Source organism: Lepidochelys kempii, chromosome 13 (genome assembly GCF_965140265.1).
Source record: "Lepidochelys kempii isolate rLepKem1 chromosome 13, rLepKem1.hap2, whole genome shotgun sequence".
Taxonomy (NCBI): domain Eukaryota; kingdom Metazoa; phylum Chordata; order Testudines; family Cheloniidae; genus Lepidochelys; species Lepidochelys kempii.
This window is the reverse complement of record NC_133268.1, coordinates 15,950,960-15,974,854: the sequence shown is the minus strand read 5'-3', so window position 1 is coordinate 15,974,854 and position 23,895 is coordinate 15,950,960. Positions and strand designations below refer to the sequence as shown.

Below are 23,895 nucleotides of genomic sequence, written 5' to 3'. Positions count from 1 at the left end.
TCTACACTGCTCCTTACCCCACCTGCAAACCCCCTCCTAAAAAAAGAAAAATCTGTGGAAGCCAGTCTCAGAGCACGGGTCAACTGGTTTGGTCTTGTGCTGTCAAGCTAAAAATAGCAGTGTAGACATTCCCATTTGGACTGGAGCTCAGGCTCTGAGACCCACCTCCCCTCACCGGGTTTTCAGAGCCCAAATAGTCATGTCTACGCTTCTATTTTTAGCCCTGTACTGGGATCCTGAGTCAGTTGACCCCAGGCTCTGAAACTCACTGCAGTGTGCTCTTTTTTGTTTGTTTTTTTTAAACAGCGTTACACATACCTTTTATCTTGCATGCAACCTAATGCTTGTGTTAGATCTTTACTGTTTTTGTATCTTTAAAGTACTGTGTACACCTAAAACTTAGGTAAGTTGCATGTGAAAGGGGAAGACTGCTCGTGAAACAGGATTTAATTACTGTGCTTGTGTTCATTTACAGGAACCCTTTTGTGGTTCAAAGCCTTGTATGTAGTGGTTTCAATATACTGAAATCAATTACAAGAAATCAGACTAGGCTGATTCATTTTCTGCATATTGATTTATGCCCAAGGTGAAACTTGTGACTTCAACAGAACATAAGTGATTTCTTTATTTTTCATCTTCGCACAATCCCTTCAGGGGGTTTCTTAAATTTCTTTGTGATCAAGTCTTGTAATAGTATGAGGTTAGAATCCAAACAGAAATGGTACGAGTAATTCCTGTAATGTTAACTTAAAGTACAGCTAGTTCATGTTCACATGGAATGAGCATACTCCATGCTTTTTGTTTTGTTTTGTTTATCTAGGCCAGAATTTTCAAAAGGACTTGGCACCCACAATCCAGTCCAGATTTTCAGAATAGGTCAGCATCCTCTTAGGTACCAAAATAAGTGGCCAGATTTTTGGGGACCATCAAAGCTCACCACCTTCCACTCTGAGTACAAGCTGAATTTCTTTGGCCTTGCCTTCTCTAACAAACATGTGGCAACGTGTAAGCAAAAGAAAATTTTTACAATGTTGCAAAACAAAACAGTCCACACACTTCTCCCCCAGGGAGAGCATGAGATAAATAGCAGAGATTTTAGTCATGTTGCTTAATGCAGTTCTGGAAGACACTCAGCGACTGAGTTCAGTGTAAGAACCCAGATAGAATAGAATTTCAAAACAGCTCAATGCTTATTGTGTGGTGGTCCTTGTTTTAATGAATCAAACTCAGTCTAAACACTTGAAATACCTTGAAATATTCTTTGCACCAAAAATTGAAAGTAGTTTACTTACACTTTTATAGTTTCAGGTTTACTTCAGTGTGATGAAAGATCAGTTTTGAGGCTACTCATGTGCCTTATTATAGGAAAACCTTTTGTTCTTAAGCTGTAAAGAACATAGGAACTGAAACAATGGCTATATTGACCACAGATACATGAAGTGAATTTTTTCATTCTTGTGAACTTATTTTCTGTTTAAGTTATAGGCAATACCGATAACCCTCTCTTCTGAAAGAAGTAAATGGTTGGTTGAGTATGCACAAGAGAATAGATTTGATAAAAGCAGTGTCAGTTCATATGAAATCTTAAGGCAGGTAAAAAATCTCTTAGTTTCTAGGTTTTTAAAAGGTTATCTACTTTTTTTTAGTGCTGTTTCAGAGTAGAACAGATAGCCCCAACATATTGAAAAAATTAGATCCCTCCTTTAATTCAGAACAAGGCAGCAGATGTGACAATTTGTGGCACCTTCTATAGATTTCAGAAAGAACTTGTCTATTAAAGAGTATACTAACTTCTTTTCTGTAATTCAGTTGCTTTTGAAACCGTTCTCTTTGTATAAAGTTTGACAGCTGCAATTCTCATTTCTTATGACAATATCCATGTAACCTAGTTCGTTGGCATTGCGTTATCAATAGTTTGTTTTTCCTCAAAGGATCTCTTTCCATTAACTTCAGTGGATTTTGGATTAAGCCCACGCTTCAGTGTGTTGGTGCTATGTTTATTCTGTTATTTCTGTTGCTAAAAACTGGTCCCTGGCTGCTGCAAACTCTGGTGCATTTGAATATACAGTTAGAGGGTTCTTCTTTTTATTATTTTTTTTGTGTATAAAAGGAAGATGTTGGTAAGTGAGATTTTTAGATTTAAAGAGAATTTTTAAATAGTTGCCGATTCTTGCTAACATTGTTTAATGTGAACAGATTAGTGGCAAATCCTATGCACACAACCAAATCAAGCATTTTTTCAACTTTGCAATCTCCTGCCCTTGCTCAAGAACAATGCTTGAAACTATTTGAACAAGATTATCATATCTCTAACCTTTAAAGAGCCCATATTCTATGTAGTTCACTATATAGCTTTATAATGCAAGGATGAAATTTTTCAGGATTTTTAAATACAATATACTTCTAATACTCAAAATTCAGATGTCTGTCTATCAATACTGTAAGGGTGCAGTTCAGTTCTAGAAAGTTTAGACCCATGTAGGAGAACTTAAAGCATTTGAAGTCCAAGTTTTGAAAATGTATAATAGAAAAATCACTAGACCTCTATTGTGTATTAGATTTTTGAATTAGCGAACAAAATACTACGTCCCAAGACGTATCTTTGACAAAACAAGTGAACCATGTAGTTTAGTTTTGCTAGGTTGATAGTGTTCTGGTAAGTGTATTTGGAACCTCACTGTGCCACTCTTCATCTTTGCTGAGAAACTGAGTATGAGTGTGTTGTGTCAATTTTTGCAGAGTGAGAATTAAGATTCCAGTGTGCTTTATTCAACACCAGGCTCATTCTCTTCAGTGTTGGATGCAATTGTGCAGAACATTTGTTTCAAAATGCAAATAAAATACCACCACCCTGCTAACTTTAAAAAATGCACATACTTTTTCTAAGTTTCTGATTATCAAAAATATCATCCGCTCAATTTTCACAAATATTGAGTTCCTGCAGAGCCAGTGAGGGGGAGCAGTCCTGCTTTGTCACGTTCTTTTAATGGTCACTTGCTCTCATATTTCTTAGCTAATCGATTTGATTTTTGGAAAGGATAATTAACTATTTGATTTAAAAACTAAAATCTGTTTGTCCCAGGGCTTAAATGTGGCCAGAGCAGAGCTCTGGTAAATATTTCTGAGCCCTGGTGGCTCCTCTTCTTTCCCCCGCTCCTCCCCTGGTGGGCCTGAAACCTGGAGGCCAGAGCCATGAGCTAGAGGTTTTTATAGCATGGGCGGGGGGGGGCTTTGGGAAATCTGAGAATTTAAAGTCTGGCTTGTCCCAAACTATTAGCCCCAATTTTATATATACATAAATGTGTTCTATACCAGCAGTTTTCAACCGGGGCTGTCAGTCCAGGGCCTTCCCCTGTGGGGCTGTGAGTAGAATTCATGGGGTCCCCCAAGCATGGCTGGCATTATATGCGCTAGGATCTAGGGCAGAAAGACGAAGCCCCACCACATGGGACTGCAACACGGGGCCCCGAGCTCCACCATTCTGGGCTGAAGGTGAAGTCTGAGCAACTTAGCATTGTGGTGCCCCTTGTGGTGTGGGGCACTGGGCAGCTGCCCTACTTGCCACCCCCTGACACAGGCCCTGGCTTTTATATGCAGAAAAATAGTTGTTGTTGTGGCACAGTGGGGCTGCGGAACTTTTATAGGATGTTGCGGGGGGGGCCCTCAAAGAAAAAGGTTGAGAACCCCAGTGCTACACCATTTTAAACCTATAAAATATTAAAGGTACAGTGGAGTCTGGCACTCTAATTCCTACTTTCCCTTTAAGGTTAATTTCACGTGTATAAAACGTACTTCAGTGTAAAGTAATTGTGTGTGTAATAAGATAATGACCTTGGGTGAACACAAAAGATGAAGTCACTCCACAGTTCCTCTTCCATCAGTTATGTCATCAGAACCTCTCCACTGAATTGCATCTCTGTATTCATTCCAGGGCCATCTACTGTTCTGTTATAGCTTATACACAATGAGAGTCCTAGCTCTGGAAAGATTACCATTTTGATGATTGTACTCTGAGTGTGCAGCCAGAACCATCTGGTTTCATTGTCTTAAAGGATCTGGGAGAAGCCTCTTGTCAGGTGCTTTTTTTTTTTCTTCTCTCAAGCACTTTTCACAGAAATATTTAGATTTGCAAAAAGGCTACATATGTTATCTGAGAACATTCGGTTTTGGTCATGTCCTTGTATAAGTACCAATGAAGGCTGTCCGTAAGAAGTTGACACTGTCACTTGTCAGTCCAGGAGTTAAAATGTTATGTAGCAACTCTCTTGAAATGTCATCCTATAAAAGGTTGAAATGTCCTGAGGGTCAGGGAGAACAAAATTTTTAGTTCATATAAAAACGGTTGTTAATGGAATCCAAACATCACTGTGCAAAAATTGTAAAAACTAATTTTTTTCTAAATCTGGATCTGAATTTGCTGTACAGACTAATGCAGAAACTACCTCAGGAGCTAAATAGACATCTGGATTTTCAAATGTACCCAATATACTAGAGGTGAGCCTGAGCCAAAATACTGGATCTGAAAACCTCCAGTCTTTGGGGAACTTAAGATCTGTATCTGATCTTCACGATTCATTTCCCTTCTCTAAACTGAATAGGTGGTGAATTAACTGACTTATATCTTGACGCTGTAGTAAGACTGTGGTTTGTTTCCTGGCACTGATTCTTGCTTGATATTGTAAATAGTAAAAGCTTTTCCTCTGCAAAAATACTTGTCAAAGAGCCATTTTGTTTTTCAGTCTCCACCTCCAATATTTTTCCCTCATGCTCACTTCAGGAGTGGTGAAGAGATTTGCTGAATAGGAAACAGAGTTGTGCAAGTGAGGAAGAGGGGAGAAGCAATATTTATTTAAAAAAAAAAAAAGATGCTCCTGTTTTAGTTTTGTTTCCTGTTCAGCTGTCACATTATGAGCCTTTTGAACTAGCTGAACAATGTATTCCTGCCACCTATTGTGAACGTCTTATGTTCTTAGTCTTATTTTTCATGTTTTAACCTTCTAATTTATTTAAATTTTGAAGACATCCATATAACTTTTAGTCTATTAGAGCTTCATTGACATTGTCTTTTTTTAAAAACAAAAAAAAGAGCCTTCACTACAAGTGATCAAAACCGTAATTGATTTTTTTTTTTTAAAAAAAAGGTTGAAAAGTCAGAAATATGAAAGGTGGTAATATGTAGGGACTGACAAATTGTCAGATCCTCAGCTGGTGTAAAGTCCACATAGCTCCACTGACTTCAGTTCTCCAACTTTTTCTTTCTTTTCAGATCATAGAATATCAGGGTTGGAAGGGACCTCAGGAGGTCATCTAGTTCAACCCCCTGCTCAAAGCAGGACCAATCCCCAGTTTTTGCCCCAGATCCCTAAATGGCCCCCTACAAGGATTGAACTCACAACCCTGGGTTTAGCAGGGCAATGCTCAAACCACTGAGCTATCTCTCTTAATATATTTACAAAAAACATTTAAGTGTTCATAGTTTCCAAAGCCAGAAGGGACCACTGTGATTATCTAGTCTGACTGCCTGTGTAACACAGGCTACAGAACTTCCCCAGAATTCCTATTCGAACTAGAGTAAGTCTTTTAGAAAAACCTCCCCTTTTGATTTTCAAATTGCCGATAATGGAGAATCTGCCAAAATTTTTGGTAAATTGTTGCAATGGTTAATTACCCTCACTGTTAAAAACTATTCCTTATTTCCAGTCTGAATTTGTCTATTTTCCACTTGTAGGCATTGGGTCTTGTTAGATTTTCTTCCAGTAGATTGAAGAGCCCATTATGAAATATCTGTTCCCTGTGTAGATATTTGGATTGTGATCAAGTCTCTCCTTAACTTGCTCTTTTAAGATTAAATAAAATCTTGTTTAGGTGGCAAAGTCAAACACTTGAAGGTTAGGAAATGCCAGATTTAGGGTAGCTCATATAACTTTAATTCTACCCTCATTTTAAAGTTGTGCATTTAGGGTGGTTGTTTTTTTTTACTTCCAATCATATATTGGACTCCTATACAGCTAGCGTCTTTCAGTAGAAACTAGTTAGTCCTGTTTTCCCCCTTTTTGCCCTTACTACCTAGAGGTTCCCAAATTGCAATTTCTAAATCTTGGCCCAAAAGTGTAAATTTGTGTTGCTAAGTGCACACCCAAATGATCAGAATTCAGAATGTCTTCAGATGAACTAGTTACCTAATTTACACAGTCCTTGGCGGTGTAGAAGAGTGAACTCACTGCTAGAATGCATCCTTAAAGCATGGGTGTGGTGTAGTAGCTCTCCTGTCTAGCACCCCTTGCCAGCAGTCATGCTGGTCCCTCAGTGGTCCACCTCTTCTCATGACTCATGTTTAGTCACACCCCATTCAGGCTGACAAAATCTAGCATAAATAAATAACCCTGGTCCTTCCATCTAATCTGTCATCCTTGGGTTTTGGAACCTTCTCTCAAAGTTTCTAGCAGCCCATATCTTAAGGGCTTCCCATCACCTTAGCAGTGGCAGGTAGGGGAACCCAGGTTCATCCTCTACACTATACCCTCTTGCTGCCACCCCCCTGGACTTTGTTCGATGAAGCCTGTCTCTGGGCTTTTCTCCTCACTCTGTGTAAGAGCTTCTTGTTCCTTACAGATCTCTCCATTCCCTACTATCAGGAGTGTAACATCAAAGTTTCTCCTTGCAGCCCCTTTCTGCTTCATGTGTCCTTTGTTTATAGCACCACCCAGCCCCTTCCCAGATGGGTTCCATCATTAGTTAGGCCAGGCCCACATGAACCCTTTCACCACATGTGTGGGGTAGTCACCCCATCACAGCAGGCAATACAGGTTTTGTAAATTATGATCCTCTAAAGTGTGGGTCTACAATTTTTTTTAGACCAGTTGCACCTTGTTCATGGAGCACAACAAAGCCCTAGCTTAGGGATGTCTGATTGCTAGGGTAATCAGAATGGGTGTAGGTTTCTTTAAAGCCCTTTCCTTCATCCTGACATAATTTAATGGCACATTCCAGCCTAGCTCATGCATTCTGGTGGCTGTGCATTTCAGCAACCGCAGCCAACTGACTGTAGACATGGAAGTCCTGCTTATACTGCATCACTGCAGCCTGTTTCAAATTGCCTACATAGTACTGAATCAGCAAGGGGCTTTCTAGGAAAACCATGTTGTAGGTCTGTGATTACAATTTCTTAACCTTATGGAGCAATCACTTGCTCAGCCAGCCTTACACGGAACTCTTGAGAAATGTACGTACATGCCCACTGGCTTACCTAGTTCCCAGATATATGAACAAGCAAATCTCTATAACCGGTGTCGTCAAAAGTGATGTGAACATTTTATTCAATTGTACAAATTCTACAGCTTGTCACTTTATTTCATGAATCTGGGTGGAATTTTATAAGCTGTGTTTATACAGGTCAGATTAGATGATCATAATAGTTCCTTCTGGCCTTAATATCTATGAATGAATGAACCGCTTGGCATATGTGGTCCAAAGCTATATTCCTAAAGAATTTTATATCAGGGCTACAGAAGTCTGGTTAACACGTTTATCAGGCAGGTGTCTGCATAGAAAGGGAAAGCCACTCTTGTTGCCCCAACCAGTTAAATGTCAGTTTCATCCAGTGAAATTATTATCACAATAATTCACTTCATATTCTGGCTCACAAGTGTTCCCTTTAGAGAAGGACTAGGGTCACTGGCACTCAGTTCTGCGACGTCCTGCGTTTTCCCTTTGAACCTAAAAAGGATTTTCCCCTAAATTAATCCAGCTGTTTGTTTCTACAGGACCCCTCAACACTTGTTCCTCTTGTGATCTCAGGAGGGAAAAGCTATGTACTGTATGACGTCACCTAGCAAAGGAGCATTCCAAAGAGTAGCAGCTTTCCCTTAACTTCTAATTGTGACTTATTTTATTGTGCTGCCATTCTTTGTGGCACCTGTATCAGTAAATGGAGATTAGGAAATTGATTATTTTAAGTAAAATTCGTTCATTTTGAGATTAGTGTTGTGCTGATTACTAAAAGCATTAAGGAAGCTTTAAATGTTAAATATGTGATTATTTCAGTGTATACCAGACTACTATGGCTCACTGTAGCTGTGCTCATAGGGTCTTGGCAACTGCTGTTTCCCAGAGATAGACAGGCAGTGAGTGACAATATAACAGAGGACCTCTTACCCTATGCTGCACGGAAATTATTTTCCCAAAGAGTTTATGGGTAAATATATTTTTCATTTTACCCATTAATCATGCTATCTACAGACTTAAGGTCAGATGCAAACCATTGAAGTCAGTGGGCTTTGGACCAAGCTCTTCCCCCCGCCCGCCATGGTAATATGAGTTGTAACTACTGACACACAAATGCTTGCGAGGAGGTGATGTCCACCATATGATTATGAATACAATGTACCTGAATGATTGCTGACAGATCCACAAAGGTATGTAGGCTCCTAACTTGAAATCGGTGGAAGTTAGGACCCTAAATACCTATGTGAATGTGGAACTTAATTTTTCTGTGGCTCGGTTTCCTGCCTATAAAATAAGGATGCATGTAAAGCACTCTTGATATATTCTGATGAAGGGCACTATAAAGTTAGTGTAGCAGGTGGCCTAAAACTAAAATGGAAAAAGCTGAACTTGGTTATACATAGTGACTTAATTCAATGTTTGGGGCTACATAGCTTTATGGTATTTTGTAAAGCTGCTAATGGTACTAGGGGCCAGAAACCCTGATCTGACCAAAATGTGCTCAGCTTGAGGAAGGGGAAAGTTGACTCTAAATGACTTTTCCACTTACCGAGTCCTGAGGCCCATTTGGCCCCTAACATAGCTGAGAGCTGCTCTCCCCTCTTGAAAAAGCACAGAAAGGTCTTTAACTTTTACCTGTATTATTATGATAGATCTAGATCAGAAATGGGCAGAAAAACATTGATTTGTCTCATCTGAAGTACAGCATTTCAACAGACTTCCTCTTCCAAAGCTACAAGTTACTGCCCTGAAATATCTGTGGTGGGTACAGGACTTAAACCCATGAGGTGAGTGCTATCAAATGAGTCATACTCAGAACCAGAAGATTTAACTTCGGAAAACTGACTTTCAGTTCTAGTCCTCAAGTTTTATAATGCATGACATTTTAAATTGTGTTATGCTTCCCTTTTAAAATGATAGTGTCACTGTAGAGGCACCATATAAATGTAATTCAAGAAAGTGTTAATTATCCTTATCAATCCCTGTATTCGTCTACCAGCCTTTCATTTATTATACTGACATTGACTTTGAGTCACTCTGACATGACACTTGCATGTTTTGAATTTTTGAAAGTGTACTTTTTTTTTTCTTTTATTGTGGCTTCCTACATAGATTATACTACCATAGGACTGACACATTTTGAAATTGCCGATCTGGTAACTGATCCCTGACAGTGGCCAATACCAGAAGCTTGAGGAACGTGCAAGAAACCCTAGAGTGGACAATTTTATGTAATAACTTGTGCCAGAAGAGGACACTTCTTTTAATAACCCCCTCCACTGAGGGCATCTGTGCTATGATTAAGTCATTTCGTGTTCTGCGGGACTTCTCATTACCATTGGCTGCACAAAGAGCTACCACTGCAAAAAAAAAAAAAAAAAAAAAAAAGAACCACCACCCACTACCATCAGAAATATATCTGGCTCCTGAGATCCATGCATTCATGACTTTCAAGATTGACTATTTTATGCAGTTCGCTAGATTTAGAATGAAGCCCCATGGACTAATTGGGGTTTTTTTCAGGACAACAGTTAGCATCAGAGGTCCCTATGGACACTTCACTGCGGTGCTCCATTCACTGCACTGACTCCCCATTTAGCGTAGAAGCCAGTTCAAAGTAAGGACAGACTTTGAAAGCTCTCCAGGGGTTTCTTGAGCTACCTGAGAGAAAGTATTACCCTCCATGACAGTGATTTACCACAACAGGTATGTCTACACTGCAGTTAGACCCACCCTGCTGGCTCAGGCTTAAGGGCCGTTTAATTACAGTGTAGACAGTTGGGCTGCAGTCTGAGCCCAAATATCTACACTATAATTAAACAGCCCTTAAGCCTGAGCTTCATGAACCTGAGTCAGCTGGCATGGGCCAGCCAGGGGTATAGACATACCCAATCAGGCAAAACAAGAGCACCTACTAACTTCCTGCCTTCAGATCTAAATAGCAAACTCATCTGTTTGACCTAGCTTTCATACAGTTTCTTAAGGCAATGCAAATTTAGCATATTTTCCTACCTTGGAGCTTGAAAAGAGATCACTGCCTTTATTAAGTCTTTGTCTGCATGATGCACCTTTTAGAGACACAGCTGTGTCGCAACAGCCATGCTGCTAAAAGGCGCGCAGTGTAGCTGTTGTTTGTCGGCAGGAGAGAGTCTCCTGCTGACAAAAAAAAAAAAACAACTTCCACTCCCAGTGAGCAGCAGCAGCTTTGTCGTTTGTATAGGATTTTTTCCTATATCTATGAATATTCTTAGTCTATATCAATGTCTAATACTTTTCAACCTTACTGAACGCTTGGCTTCAATGGTATTTGTGGCAACGAGTTCTTGGGGAGGGTGGAGAGTATCTTCTATCAGTTAAAGTTCCTTTGTGTGACTGAAGCATCATTGCAATTCTTCTATAAAATGTAAAAAAAAGCTGCTGTTAGCAGTTTAGATACTTAGGAGCCATTACTGGCTTTCAGTGGCACAAGGCAGGTTGGTGCCTCCCCTTTATATATTGGATTGAATTAATAAAACCATATAGACTTTTTTGCTTACATTACATGTTGATTTCTTTGCACATGGACCTCTATGTCGTTGTCTTTACGCTTAAAAAGACTATGTAGGCTCTGTGGGGAGTAGATTTAGAAAACCCTTTTTGCCGTTCCCTTTTTGGTCTTGATACTTCAATTTGTGCATGGTAGCAAAAGCTAAAATAAAAAATGACCAGTCTGTGATGTGTGTAAGTTGCCAAGGCTTCATGTTCCTGGGATGTTGTACTGCTGAAGTTGAGACTATATTCATCATACTGGTAGCCTACGTTCTCCATCAGAGTTACAGGCAGCCATGTGTTAAGTTATAAAAAGATAGTAGCTGATGTCCAGCCCTATTCAGCAGGGAGCTGTGTCAGATCACTGTACTAATTTGGGGCAAGTAGTTATAAAATATAACTCATCACACAATATAGTCTGTACAACATACTCGGAGATTGCTGCTAAATCTACGGGGAGGAGTAAGAAAGGAGGGGAAGGAATTGAATGCTTGCAGTTGGTAGGTCACTTTGGACAAAAACATTCCTATGATTTAGCACTTCTCTGTATGCCTAAGGTTACCGCTCTGCAAAATCATAAAGAGTACCAGTCTGATTTGGACCGAATTCAAAGGGCCGTATCCTCAGCTGGCATAAATTGATGTTTGCTCTATGTCAGGGAGCTACACCAGTTTAACCAGCTGAGGATATGATCCTAAAAATGTAAATTTCTTACTGTAAAATTTAGTTTAATTTGATTAACCACATAAATCAGAGTGTCTCAAATTCAACCCTAGTGGAAAGGGATGAATTTGCCCTAATATCTTTAGTATTTTTGGATGGCCTTTGAGCCATGCTAAACTGTACATTTTACACACAGACACAAGATGTCTGTCTTGGGACTCCTTAAATTGCCTTGTAATAGCTAAATCTGAACTCTGCAGCGAGTGCATTTCTGGCAGTTTTCATTCAGATTTTGTTCCAGCCTCTGTGTGTTTTAAAACAATAAAAAATAATAATCTACAATGAATGACATGATCTCTTCTCTGATGGTCCTGGTAACAACGTTCATACAGATTGTACTCTTATGCAGCATATGATATGTATGTCTGCCTGATTTCTATAAATAAGGGTTTATATTCAAGTTGGGCAGTATTGTGCTGCTTTATTTCTTCTGAGTTTCTCTCAGAGGCTTGAGCTGTTAGCCACATCTGAAAAAAGGCTGGAGGAAGAGCTGGATGATTCTGTCAGTATTATCTTGGGGAATGGCATCCTTGCTTTTATGTAGAGTATGCACTGAGTGCAAAGAACCCCTTTTGTCATTTGCAGCTCCAGAACAGCTTGCTGATGACTCGAGATAAGGATCCAAATTAACTTAACTAGACATGACTGCAGTTTTGGGCTGTTAATATAGACTTATAAAATGGTGATGTGTAGAATACTAAATGATAGCCATTTCTAACCATCTTTCTTAGTGAACACTTTAATGTGTAGCTGCGTGCGATGAATAACTTTGTGGAAATATTTATGTAATGTCACATGTATGCACAATTCTCCACATCAGGTAAAATATGTTCATCTAAAAGCACAATGTGTTGCAGTACTTCCTTTGTGAAAAGCTGATCACATATTAGCATAGCCAACAACGAGTCAGTGTCTTGTACTACAAGAAATAATCTTACCTCAGTATTTAATCTAAAACTGCAAACATTTGTTCTAAATAGTTGCTGTCCAAAACCCTCAAGTAAATTAAAATGCCATGATAAGCAGACACTTGCAGGTGACTACAAAATAAAATCAACATCCCCTCCCTCACAGACACACTGAACTGTAAGCTTTTCTTGCAAACTGCTGGCAAGTTCAAACATCTTAATTCTTTTGTTCTAGGATATCAGGCATGAAGCCAGTGACTTTCCATGTAAAGTGGCCAAACATCCCAGAAACAAAAACCGAAACAGGTACAGAGATGTCAGCCCCTGTAAGTATCCTTTTTTTTCACAATTATTTGTAACAGACTGTTAACCTCTAAGAATTTGTGTCTCAGAAGGCACTTGGTTGTATATTTTGAATGGATGGCTATACATCCATGACTTAAATCTTGTCATTAATATACTTCATGACATGAGATCTGTCACAATACACCATAGTGTGGTATGTCATGGGAATACACTGTAGCGGTGTGCAGTAGCTGCAATGTTCATGGACAGAAGTCTTTGTGGGAAAGTAGTTGTCTCATGGTTAAATCCCAGGGACAGAGAAAGAGGATGGGTAGGATAGCACAAATCTGTTATCAGTATTAAATGTACAGTTATCCTCTCCATTAATGTAAAAATAAATATAGCATGCTACCAGTTAATATAGAATGTTTGTAGCTGTACAGAGACAGGAGGAATTTTGCCAAAACAATTTAATTGGAAGTTGGTTTGAGAGGGGAAAAAAGGAAGCAAAGAAACGAGCCTAGCTAGCTCTTAACTTAGTCACTTCAGAAACTCTGGTCTCCTTGTTTTCCTATATATCTGTTGATGAAACTTTATATTCAGTCCTCTAAGTCTTTTCTCCCTGCACAAAGTGGGTCATGATTAGGGCTTCTGATTTTCAGTTTTAACTGATAAACACTGACAAAACACCCTAATACAAAAAATGCAATCAGCGTTTATTGGATAAACACCCGAAATGGTTACTTGTATCCAGGAGCTTGTTTGCACAGACTGGTAATGTGGATTACAGGGATGTGAGTTCTAAAGCGCACTAAAAAAAATGGAGATTGGCCCTGCTTTGAGCAGGGGTTTGGACTAGATCTCCTGAGGTCTCCTTCAACCCTGATATTCTGTGATTCTGTGAATTTCTTGCACAATAATTGTTCCTGCTGGTGTTCGTTAGAGGTTCCCTTGTACACTTTAGCATATTGCTGTTTGCAAGAGCACTCTGTTAAAATACATTAGGGAACATTGCAAAGAGATTATTCATAGAAAGCCCTTGAAAGCTCCAACTTGGACCCTTACAAAACTCAAAGTTAAAAATAAACCCTGAAAAATTAAATTATAATAAACCAGAAACCCTAATCGTGATGCACTTTTGAGACTTTTCCCCTCATCCCAAGTGTGTATTTATTATGTCCTCTGTTTTGAGAGACAAGGTGGATGAGGTAATATCTTATTGGACCAGCTTCTGTTGCTGAGAGAGACGAGCTTTTGAGCTACACAGAGCTCTTCTTCCAGTCTGGGAAATGTACTCAGTGTCACAGCTACATACGAGGTGGAACAGGTTGTTTAGCATAAGTAGTTAGCACTGCTTAGAACAAACACAAAGAACAGTTGCAGTGTATGCTGCACTCGCAGGATTCCTGTACATATTGCATCTAAACAAATATTTCCAGATACTGGAAAACTTGTACAGTCACTTTAGAGACTAAAATTCCGTTCAGCCTTTCAAGAAATTCAGTAGGGACTATAATGTTGCACATAGCTTTGCTTACTGATCACTTTCAGGAGTCTTATTTTTTTCTTGTTGACCATTGTTGATTTTGTTTTCCTTTAGATGATATTCCTTTCAATAAGTTTGGTTTTCCTGTAAAATGTGGAAATTCTTATGCATTGGGGGAATCATAAATACTGCAAGCTTTGGAACTAACAGAAGTCCAGTAAAATAAGTGTCAAGTAATTTTTTTGTTCAGTAGGTGGGGTGGATAGATTAGGAAAATTTTCAGTTGAATGTAGGACCTATCAGCAGAGGTTAAGGTTTCCATTTGATGGTTATCCTGCTGATACAGGCCACTTTGTTCAAATTTATCTATTATCCAGATTTTAAGGAACTGATTTTCACAAAGACCTGCAAAAATATGCATACAGTTGTAGAATTAGTTTTTACATGCTGATTGCATGTACAAGCAGTAGCTTGATATATAAATCTGTGTGCATAATTATCCGGTTTGCACATACAATTGTGATCATTGTGTGTGCAAAATACTCCACACTTCACAACTGTTTTTAATTGGGCCCTAATTGCATTATCACAATAAAATAGTGCTAATTATTGTCTGTTCCCAGTACAGCAAGTGCAAAGAACTTTTCATTCAGAAACCATTCTTTATTGTTACTATTTCACTTTTTTGTTCTTTTAGAAAGTTACATTTTTGGTCCTAGCATTTGATGAAATTGGTCGTGGATCATAACATATGCATGAAGGCATTAACCTGTGTTTTCTGATTGTCTGTGCTACAGTTGACCACAGTCGAATTAAGCTAACCAGAGGTGACAATGACTATATCAATGCCAGCTTGATAAAAATGGAAGAGGCCCAAAGGAGCTACATCCTTACCCAGGTAACTACTAGAAAAAAAAACCAACTGCAGAATAGTTGATAGAATAATTTATACCCTCTCTCAAACCAGCAGCTCCAAGAGTTTTTGTTAAACATGACTTTGCAAATATTGTATTGTCACTTGACATCAGCACTGACTCCAGTAGTTCATTCTGACTTCCTTGTATTTTTAGCCTGTGACTTTTTATCCACACTGCACCCTACTTTCCTAGTGTGGATGGAACACCTTTTTAAACACGAACCAAATTTTGGCTTCACTGAAGTGTATTGGAATTTCACTATTGACTTTTAATGGGACCAGGATTTGGCCTGACCTGTTTTCTAAGACATGGCCTCAGTACAGTTTCCAGATCGGCCTTTGGATTAAATGGAGGCTCTTGTGTTAGATAATAGTGCATCTGTCTCGCCACTTGAGAGACTGCATCCTTTAGATGTCAAACTTAAGTCTGTTGGACTTTAAACCCATCTAGTGGTAAATCCTGATTATCCAGATCTCTTAAGGGACATCTAAAACAATAGGGTAACTGGAGTTTGGCAGAAAAGGAAACTTGTATCTCAAATCCAAAATCCATACAGTAACATGTCTAGGTTTCTAATAAATTCAACAATAGGCACACATACACAAAATATAAAATCTCACAAATTAAAACCATAACTAAATTAATGCAAAGTTAATTTGAGAGTTCAGAAATTCCTCGCAACGTAAGACTCCATCTCTGTTATTACATCTCAAACTAATTTGTTTTTTATGCAAATACTTGGGACAGCCTGATTCACTGGGAAATGAAAAGTCAGGTGCTCTGACCATTCTCTTCCTTAACACTTTCATCAAGGGTTTGACATTTAGGCTATATTTGCCAGTTTGCTATCCCTTTGGTTAACTGGTCATGCTCCTTTACACAACAATATTATAAGGAATATTAACTGTAGATGCCTATATTCTTAAGTGTAGTACCAGTTAATATTCTGGTTTTGCAATATTTTATATTTGAAATCGCATCTTGCGTATACAGGCTGTCCTTTTGTATTTGTTTTTTAAATGCACGTTTCACTGATGAAACTGGAAAATTACAAGCTAAAGAACAGTGTAGAGAGGGACTTCCTGCTAGTGGTGAAATCCTTTATTAGTGCTACATTTGGGGGAGGCTATCATAAGAATGGCCATACTGGATCAGACCAAAGGTCCATCTAGCCAGTATCCGGTCTTCCGACAGTGGCCAAAGGAATGAAGAGAACAGGCAATCATCATGTTTGTTCAAAACACCATCAATTTTAAATCTAAATTAATCCCAGTTTAGTTGAAGCAGCTGGTATGGTAAATATTGTTGAAGACCATGCGATTCTATAGAATGTTACTTGCATAATCCTTGCTGATGTTGAAAGTCTAAATATAGTGACCACCCCACTACACCAGACAAGGTATTATATACATTTTAAAACAATTTTTTAACCAAGCAATTTAATACAGGTATTAAATAGGCTGGCAGCTCCCCTATACCCCCCCCCCCACCCTCCCAAGTGCCTCCTGCCTGCCAGCGGACCCCACGGATCAGCGCCTTCCCCCCCTGCTCCTCCTGCCTGCGGCAGTCAGCTGGTTTGCGGCATCCAGGAGGCAGGGGAGGGGCCTGGGAGGCTGTGCGCCGCATCCTCACTCTCCCCCCCCCCCCCCCGAGCCTCCTGAATGCCACAAGACAGTTAATTGCCGTGGGCGGGGGGGGGGGGGGAGCAGGGGGAAGGTGCTGATCCGCAGGGTCCGCTGGTGGGCGGGAGGTGCTTGGGGGGGGAGAGGGCTGCCAGCCATGGACAAATCATGCGGCCAAATGACGTTATAGGGGAGTATTGTACAACTTTAAACGAGCATGTCCTGTAATGGAGCAGGGACATAAGATCAAAACAATGTTAAGCAAGAGGACTTTGAGTACATTAACTCCCCCCTTATAAGTTATACTTTTAAGGACTATTAAAATCCTCAGTCCTCCAACAACAGCACATTCCTGGACATGTAACTCTAGTGAAAGATCCTTCCTATGACTTCAATATAGATGCCTCAACACAGCAATGTAGTTCTCCACTAGCTGAGGTTTAAAAGTGTGTATTTTATCCACTGAGTGCAGGCTATATCACCAGTGTACTATTTAGAAGTAGTGAGGAATCTCATCTTCTAGTTTAAACCTTCAGGTCAGGCTGTTGGGAGCTATTTTCTCTTGTAAGTTTCATTTTAAAATAGTCAGGAAAAGTGTAGAAAAACAGATCTAAGACTTTTTTTAATATTAAAAAATAGCACCATTGAGTTACATTTCCTATTAATCTAAACTTCTACATCTTTATATGTAATCAGACTGAATTATACCTTAATAGCATGACTTGTTAGTTGTTAACTCTGAGCCTGTGCCAGAGTTCTTGTTTGCCTTAATGTTGTTTAGACAATGAGATTTATGGTTCAGTTTCCTGGGAACAGTCATCTGTAATATTTGTGTGTGTGTTTAAAAAAAAAAAAAAAAAAAACCACCAAATTTCGTCGTCCTACGCTTATTAGATGAAGGTAAACTGGGATTAATATTTTTTTAGCAGAAGTCAAGAGCTCTTCCTCATTTTCAGAAAATCAACACCAATCTGTAGTACAGAAGTAGACTTTTTTTTAAAAAAAACCATGAATTAATTAGGATCTGTGATGTCCTAGGAAATGAGGAAAAACAATTGTAGGTACAGATCTACTTGTTTTATTATTCAGGGCAAGGAAGTAACAGGTACACTTAGCTGATAGTTTATATCAGTTCTAACCCAGTGTTTCTTTAATCAATTTGAAATGAGGCCGCTGAGAATCCAGTTAGTCTTTTCAAGGACAATGCCACATTATTTTGTCTTTGAGCCATGCGAGGTGTGAGAAATGACAGCTGCACAATTTTGTTAGTCTAGGTTATCAAAAAAAAAAAATGAAAAAACAACCACCTCAGAGGATGTGTGGTGGTATTATATCTCCCCGCTACATAGATTAACTAACAGAGAGATTAGGGATAAAGGAAAATCTTGATACACAAGCGAAGGTGCTTTGAAAGTAGATAGCTTTGGGATCTAATGAAGAGGACTACTCCTTAAAGAACAATTGATAGAGGAGCTATTGAAGAAGACTAATGAATTCTGTATAGTGTTTGAGCAGTCCACAATAGTTGGCTCATTCTTTTGACTGACCATTGTTTGCTCTGCCTCAGTCAGTAACTTTGGCACATTATTACTAGCAAGGTCTTTATTACCTGTAATATATACTTACTGTCAATCACGGTGGCCCCAGTTTTGCAAACTACTTACTCTTAAATCCCGCTGACTGGGTCAGAGTGAGATTTCCCCCATTAGATTCCTTTTTTGCCCTTCCTGACCAAATTCTGTGTGTTTGGTTTTTTTTCTTTTTCCCACTCCCAGTTCCCTTCATGCAAATAAGACCATTTCTCTCTTCCTATTTTCTGTGGGGAAACAGATATAGTGCACACAAGCTAGTGACTTCATAGTTGGAAAATGGAACTTAAAGCTATTGTATTGCATTTCAGACTCTTAAAATGAGAAGTTACTTGCATGCATTAGGCTGTAAAGTTAGGGTACAGTGCTCTAATCTATTTCCACAGAAAATGTCGCTTACTCTAGAAGATTCTCTGTCTTCGCAGGGTCCTCTGCCAAATACTTGTGGTCACTTTTGGGAGATGGTTTGGGAACAGAAAAGCCGTGGTGTTGTCATGCTCAACAGAGTGATGGAAAAAGGATCAGTAAGTATATGTGTGTTTTTTAGCTGCGTGTATTTAAAAACAAATAAATAACCAAAACATAATGGTGGCAGAAAGATGCATATAAAGAATTTTGTCCAACAAAGCATATCTAAGATTCAGAAGCTGAATATCTGAAAATGGATCTTGGTTAACTGAGGGATATGTGGAAATTATCCAGTTCCAAATAGCAGATTGTAATTTCTTCTGAATTCAGCTATACTACGGGCTGAGTGCAACTGGAGTTTTCCATACAGGAACACTAACTTGGTTTCTCTCTTCAATCCTGCTAGGCTAGATGCTTATGTGTAGTTCCTCTTTGGTAATGGCTGGAGACTGGGGCCCTGGTTCCCATTTATATTAAGACCCTTTACGTTACTTTGGCACTATCCAGGGGCCTTAAAAGTAGTTGTAGATTAATTTATTGCCCCTAAGATCTAACAGTCTATATTTAAAGGCAGACAAAATATACAGAAAAGAGCAATGTGTAAAGAAACTGATCAGGGTGATGTTAGCTAACTTCTTGTTGTTTCCAACTCTCTTTCAAACTCTCCTGTGCCACTCCGTCTGATCTACATATTTCCTATGCTCATCAATTCACCCCTTCCCCCTACATACCTAAATTTCCCCATAGGTTGGGACAGAGAATGAGGGGAGTTAGACACAGGGAATGATCACCAGAAAATAATTAGTGAAATATCTGGAAATCTACCAGCTATCTCTGTACGTATTGGCCACTTGTCCCTGTGGGGTGCAAAAGGGGCTCAGCCCTTCTGGTAAGCAGGTGGGGGCACAGGCTCTACCACTTCTTCTCCACCGCATGAGCGAGCAGGAGGGATGGTTTAGCTTCCTGGCAGGTGGGGGGGGACATCCATCCCTAGGCCCAGGACTTGTGCTGTAGCCATGGGCTCAGGAGAAATTACCATAGTTTGCTTGTTAATGGAAGCTGCCACAGTGTGATCACAGTAGTGGGTCTGCCAATGGAGCAGATTTGATTCAAAAGTAATTGAAGATTGACTAGAACTGTACACTGAGATTTTTTTCAAAGGGGTAGCCATGTTAGTCTGTATCAGGAAAAAATAACAAGTAGTCCTTGTGGCACCTTAGAGACTAACCAATTTATTTGGGCATAAGCTTTCGCGGGCTAAAACTCACATTGTGGGTTTTAGCCCAGGAGATGTTTTTAGTTCCTTTGCTGACTGTAAGGCCATTTCAGAGGAGGGTAAGTGGGCATGTTGTGTCCACTAATGGGGATCTAGTGTTGGACACTTGCATAACCAGGAAAGAATTCCTGGTCATCAGGAAACCAGTTGTGCAAGTGAGCTGTGTTCTAACTCTGGTCTTGATATGAGTTTTTTGCTTTTTTTTTAGTAATGGGAATAGTGAAATGTAACCTTCAAAGGGGATGTGCAGTAATTCTGTTTTAATCATCCTTCCCTTTCCAACCACATGCACTCACTCTCTCTCCTTCTTCTCCTCTCCTCCCATCCCCCCCACCTCCCCCCAAAGTAACAAGGCAAAGAATTTTCAAGATCCCTTAGGGCAGAGGGCTAATGCTTCTCAACAAACAGCAGTGAGAGATTTTTTTTCAGTGGAACTAAGCAAAATGTTTGCAGAGCCATTTGGTGCAGAAATTAGACCTGAAACTAACTGCTCTGTTCTAAGATTTAATTTTTAAAAAATTGCAGAAGATAACGTATCCTTGCTTCATATTGTCCTCCTGCTCAGTATTTAACCAGTGTTGGAAGCACTGTAGGCCTTGATAATTTGTCCTACGATTCCTTCCCCATCTACCAAAAAAAAAGAGCCATTTGTAAAATGTCTCAAACTTCCCTTAGAGGTAAAATACTCTTTTCGTCCCAACTCCCATTACACAGAAACAGCTCTCACATTTTATTACCATCCCATCATAATGATTTCCTTTTCATTGGTGATAAACTATGTAATAACTAGTTTTCTTATTTCAACTTTGTTCCACTCCAAATTAAGGCCACTTTATTTACAATTTAATATAAGAAGCATTAGCTATGTGCAGTAATCCGTTTCCTGTGCAAACAGATTTGGAACACTGATCAAAATCCTGTTTTGGAGGAGCTTTGTTAAATTCTGAAAAGTAGCAGTTTAGTTGTCAACGTTCATAATATCCATATAGGTCTAGAGGTCAGAGACATGGTTGCAGACTTTATGTATTCTGCTAACAAGATCCCTTAGTGTCATTTCCCCTTTGTACAGAGCAAAATGCACTACTTGTATTTTTGGCTGACTCATTTAAGTTTCTAGCATGTCAACAGTTTATTGGTGCAGACGTTCGGTTTCCTGGAAAATTATTACTGAGAAAATTACTATGTGCAGGCAGAAGCTAGGTAACAGGAATATTTGCAGACTCCTTTTTTTAGCTCAATTAAAGTTTTCTAACTTTTAAACTGTGCCATATGGAATCACAATGATCTCCTAAGACTTTAACACTTGTGGGGAGTGAATGGATACCCCAAAATCTCATCTGACATTTTTACTTCCAAATTAGTAATGCTGTACCTTTCTGTATGTAGAATATTATGGATTCTATAAAGAAGCTTTCACACTTAAATTGTGCTGTCTTTTATTAACTCTTATTTTCCTATTGTGATCTCCTCCCTTGAGATGTTCAGTCCAACTTCATCTTATGTGCCTGTTGGTTGCAAAGTGAAACTGCCTAAAATCACGATCTCTGAAGTTCTTCTGAGTCCCCCAGCTTTTAAATGTATAGGAGCCAATTGAATCTCTTCATGCTATACGGACTACTGATGCAGGGTCCAAATAAAAATACTGGGGTGCTTTTAATGAGATTTCCTGGGGGGCTGCTCTGACGTACAGCAGCGTTGCACAGCCCTGATCCCTCCCCCAACCCCAGCACACCCCTGTGCCAGGGATGAGTACAAGAGCTACATCCACCCTAAGGCACCTTTGTGCTCTGGGAATTTTCCAGGGGTGGAGTGAGGACCAGCCTCTGGGCCTTTGTGTGAAAGATACCAAGATGTGATGAGGTAGTACTTGCATGATGTACTGGAAGCAGGACGCCCTCCTGCAAGAACTAGCCTTTCTTTTTAGAAATGTATGTTTGAATTTATTGCAATATACTAGACCTCAGGGCTCCTTAGTGCCACATTAATACATGTAATTAATAATAACTTAAAAAATACTGGATTAAGGAACACTCCTTTTTTCTCACCTTTAGCATAGACCCAAGTGACTAGTGCTTTTCCTCTGTTTTCTTTTTTAGATAAAATGTGCACAGTACTGGCCACAGAAAGAGGAGAAAGAAATGCTCTTTGAGGATACAAACTTGAAGTTAACCTTGATTTCTGAAGATATAAAATCATATTACACAGTACGACAGCTAGAATTAGAAAACCTTACCGTAAGTATGGAAAGCATACCAGTCAAATAGTGTTGTCCTTGAATTCCCCATCATGGAGCTGTATTTCCTGATCCTGGTTTGTAAAGGCTTCCAGTACAAAGGGAATGGATGCTGAAATTGGGTAACATGCCCATCAGTGAATTAGGAGGTTCTCAATATGTTAGCGTTGCTCTGGTCTGTGAATGCCAATGCAATTTGCTCTAGACTGTACTGGTTGTGGGGATAAACACTTTTTTCAGCCTTTGATTTTCCCCAACAACATAGAAGTTAAACTCCAAAGTGTAAAGAATCAACATATATTAACATTTATGAGGTTAACTGTTGTAATTCAAAACACAATTTGAATGAATAGATATTCTATTGTGACATCTTCAGCATTAGGCCTTCTCTACAGTGACAGCTACTTCTGGGGTATGTGTAGTTACACACTGCAATGAAAAGCAGGCTGCATCTAAACGTGTGTGTGTGTGTGGCAGGCTGGCCAGGGAGAGACGGCAGGGAGCTGCCAGAGCCTTTCCCCACTGCCAGACTCTTTCATTGTGTTCAGGAAAGGCCCTGGCGGCAGGGAGGCAGCGGGACCCTACTCTGCTAAACACAGCCGTGTAGATAGAGGAGGCACTGCTCAGGGAGTGTAGAGCCCTGTAGAGTACATACCCTAAGGTTCTGGAGGCATTGCTTAGATGAATAGAGTGAAGACACTCACTATCTACACTGCTATAGGGGGACATGCAGTGTATTAACTCACTGCCGCAGGTAGAGACCTAGTCTTAGATTCAGTGTGGAACGTTAGGGCAGTGTTACCTTTATAACATCACTGTGTAAAAGTCCAGTACCTCCGTACAGGAATGTCTGAAATAATGGCTCTTCCAAGCACTCAATCATTACCAATTTGCTAAGGAATGTATACATGGAGCTTTTTAAAAAACATCTTCTGAAAACACCTTTTCTTGGAATTTGTGTCCTTATCATCCCTCCTACATGGACTTAAATCTTCACCTCTTCACACTGAAAGCCTTCAGCAAGGGAATCAGCAGCCTTCCTTACTTAGGGCTTGTCTTCACTACCAGGGTAAATCTACCCAAGTTACGCTACTCCAGCTTTGTTATTCACGTAGCTGGAGTCGGTGTATGTCGATTTACCCCAGTGTCTTCACTGTGCTGCGTCAACAGGAGGCGCTCTGCCATTGATTGAGTCTTTACTCATTCTGCTAAACTGACACCCAGCAGCGTTGGTCCCTGATCCTGCAATGAGCTCTGTGCAGGTGGGACTGTGTGCCTACATGGAGCCCCCCTGAGGCTCAGGCCCTTAGTTGCTAAAAGGGGACTCTCTGTTTTTGGCAGTGACAAAATAAAACATTACAATGGGGGCAGTGGGGAACAGTGCAAAGCAGTGCTGGGGATACACTGCACACATGGATAAACACAGCAGAGAGGAGTCGTAGCAGAATCATTCAGAGCAGAGGGAGGGGCGGGGCACTGAAACTATGCTAGAGGAGATTGGCTAAAGGGGCAGCTACAGTGAGCACATCTGATCAAAACTAACATCTGCATCTAGTTAAAATTGAAGTCCACAGAGCACCCCGAACCTGTGCTGGAGCAGGTGCATGTGGACAGGTAGTGAATGTCAAATACGTTTTAGTGACATGCTAATTTCAGTTCTACTTTGATTTCAGTTTGCCTTTTTAGTTAGCTTTTT

At 39.8% G+C, this 23,895-nt stretch overlaps 1 protein-coding gene across 5 annotated transcripts in view; it reads left to right on the top strand.

Moving 5' to 3' along the window:
* PTPN1 (protein tyrosine phosphatase non-receptor type 1) overlaps positions 1 to 23,895 on the top strand; it is a 65,800-nt gene that overhangs the window by 28,904 nt on the left and 13,001 nt on the right. For 4 of the 5 annotated variants that reach the window (XM_073309428.1, XM_073309432.1, XM_073309431.1 and 1 more), the window contains exons 2-5: positions 12,619 to 12,709; positions 14,952 to 15,052; positions 18,708 to 18,806; positions 22,063 to 22,200. In XM_073309428.1, coding sequence (XP_073165529.1) covers positions 12,619 to 12,709; positions 14,952 to 15,052; positions 18,708 to 18,806; positions 22,063 to 22,200 — 429 coding nt within the window. Of the gene's footprint in view, positions 1 to 8,876; positions 9,012 to 12,618; positions 12,710 to 14,951; positions 15,053 to 18,707; positions 18,807 to 22,062; positions 22,201 to 23,895 lie in introns of all 5 variants that reach the window. The other variant, XM_073309433.1, reaches the window with a different exon arrangement.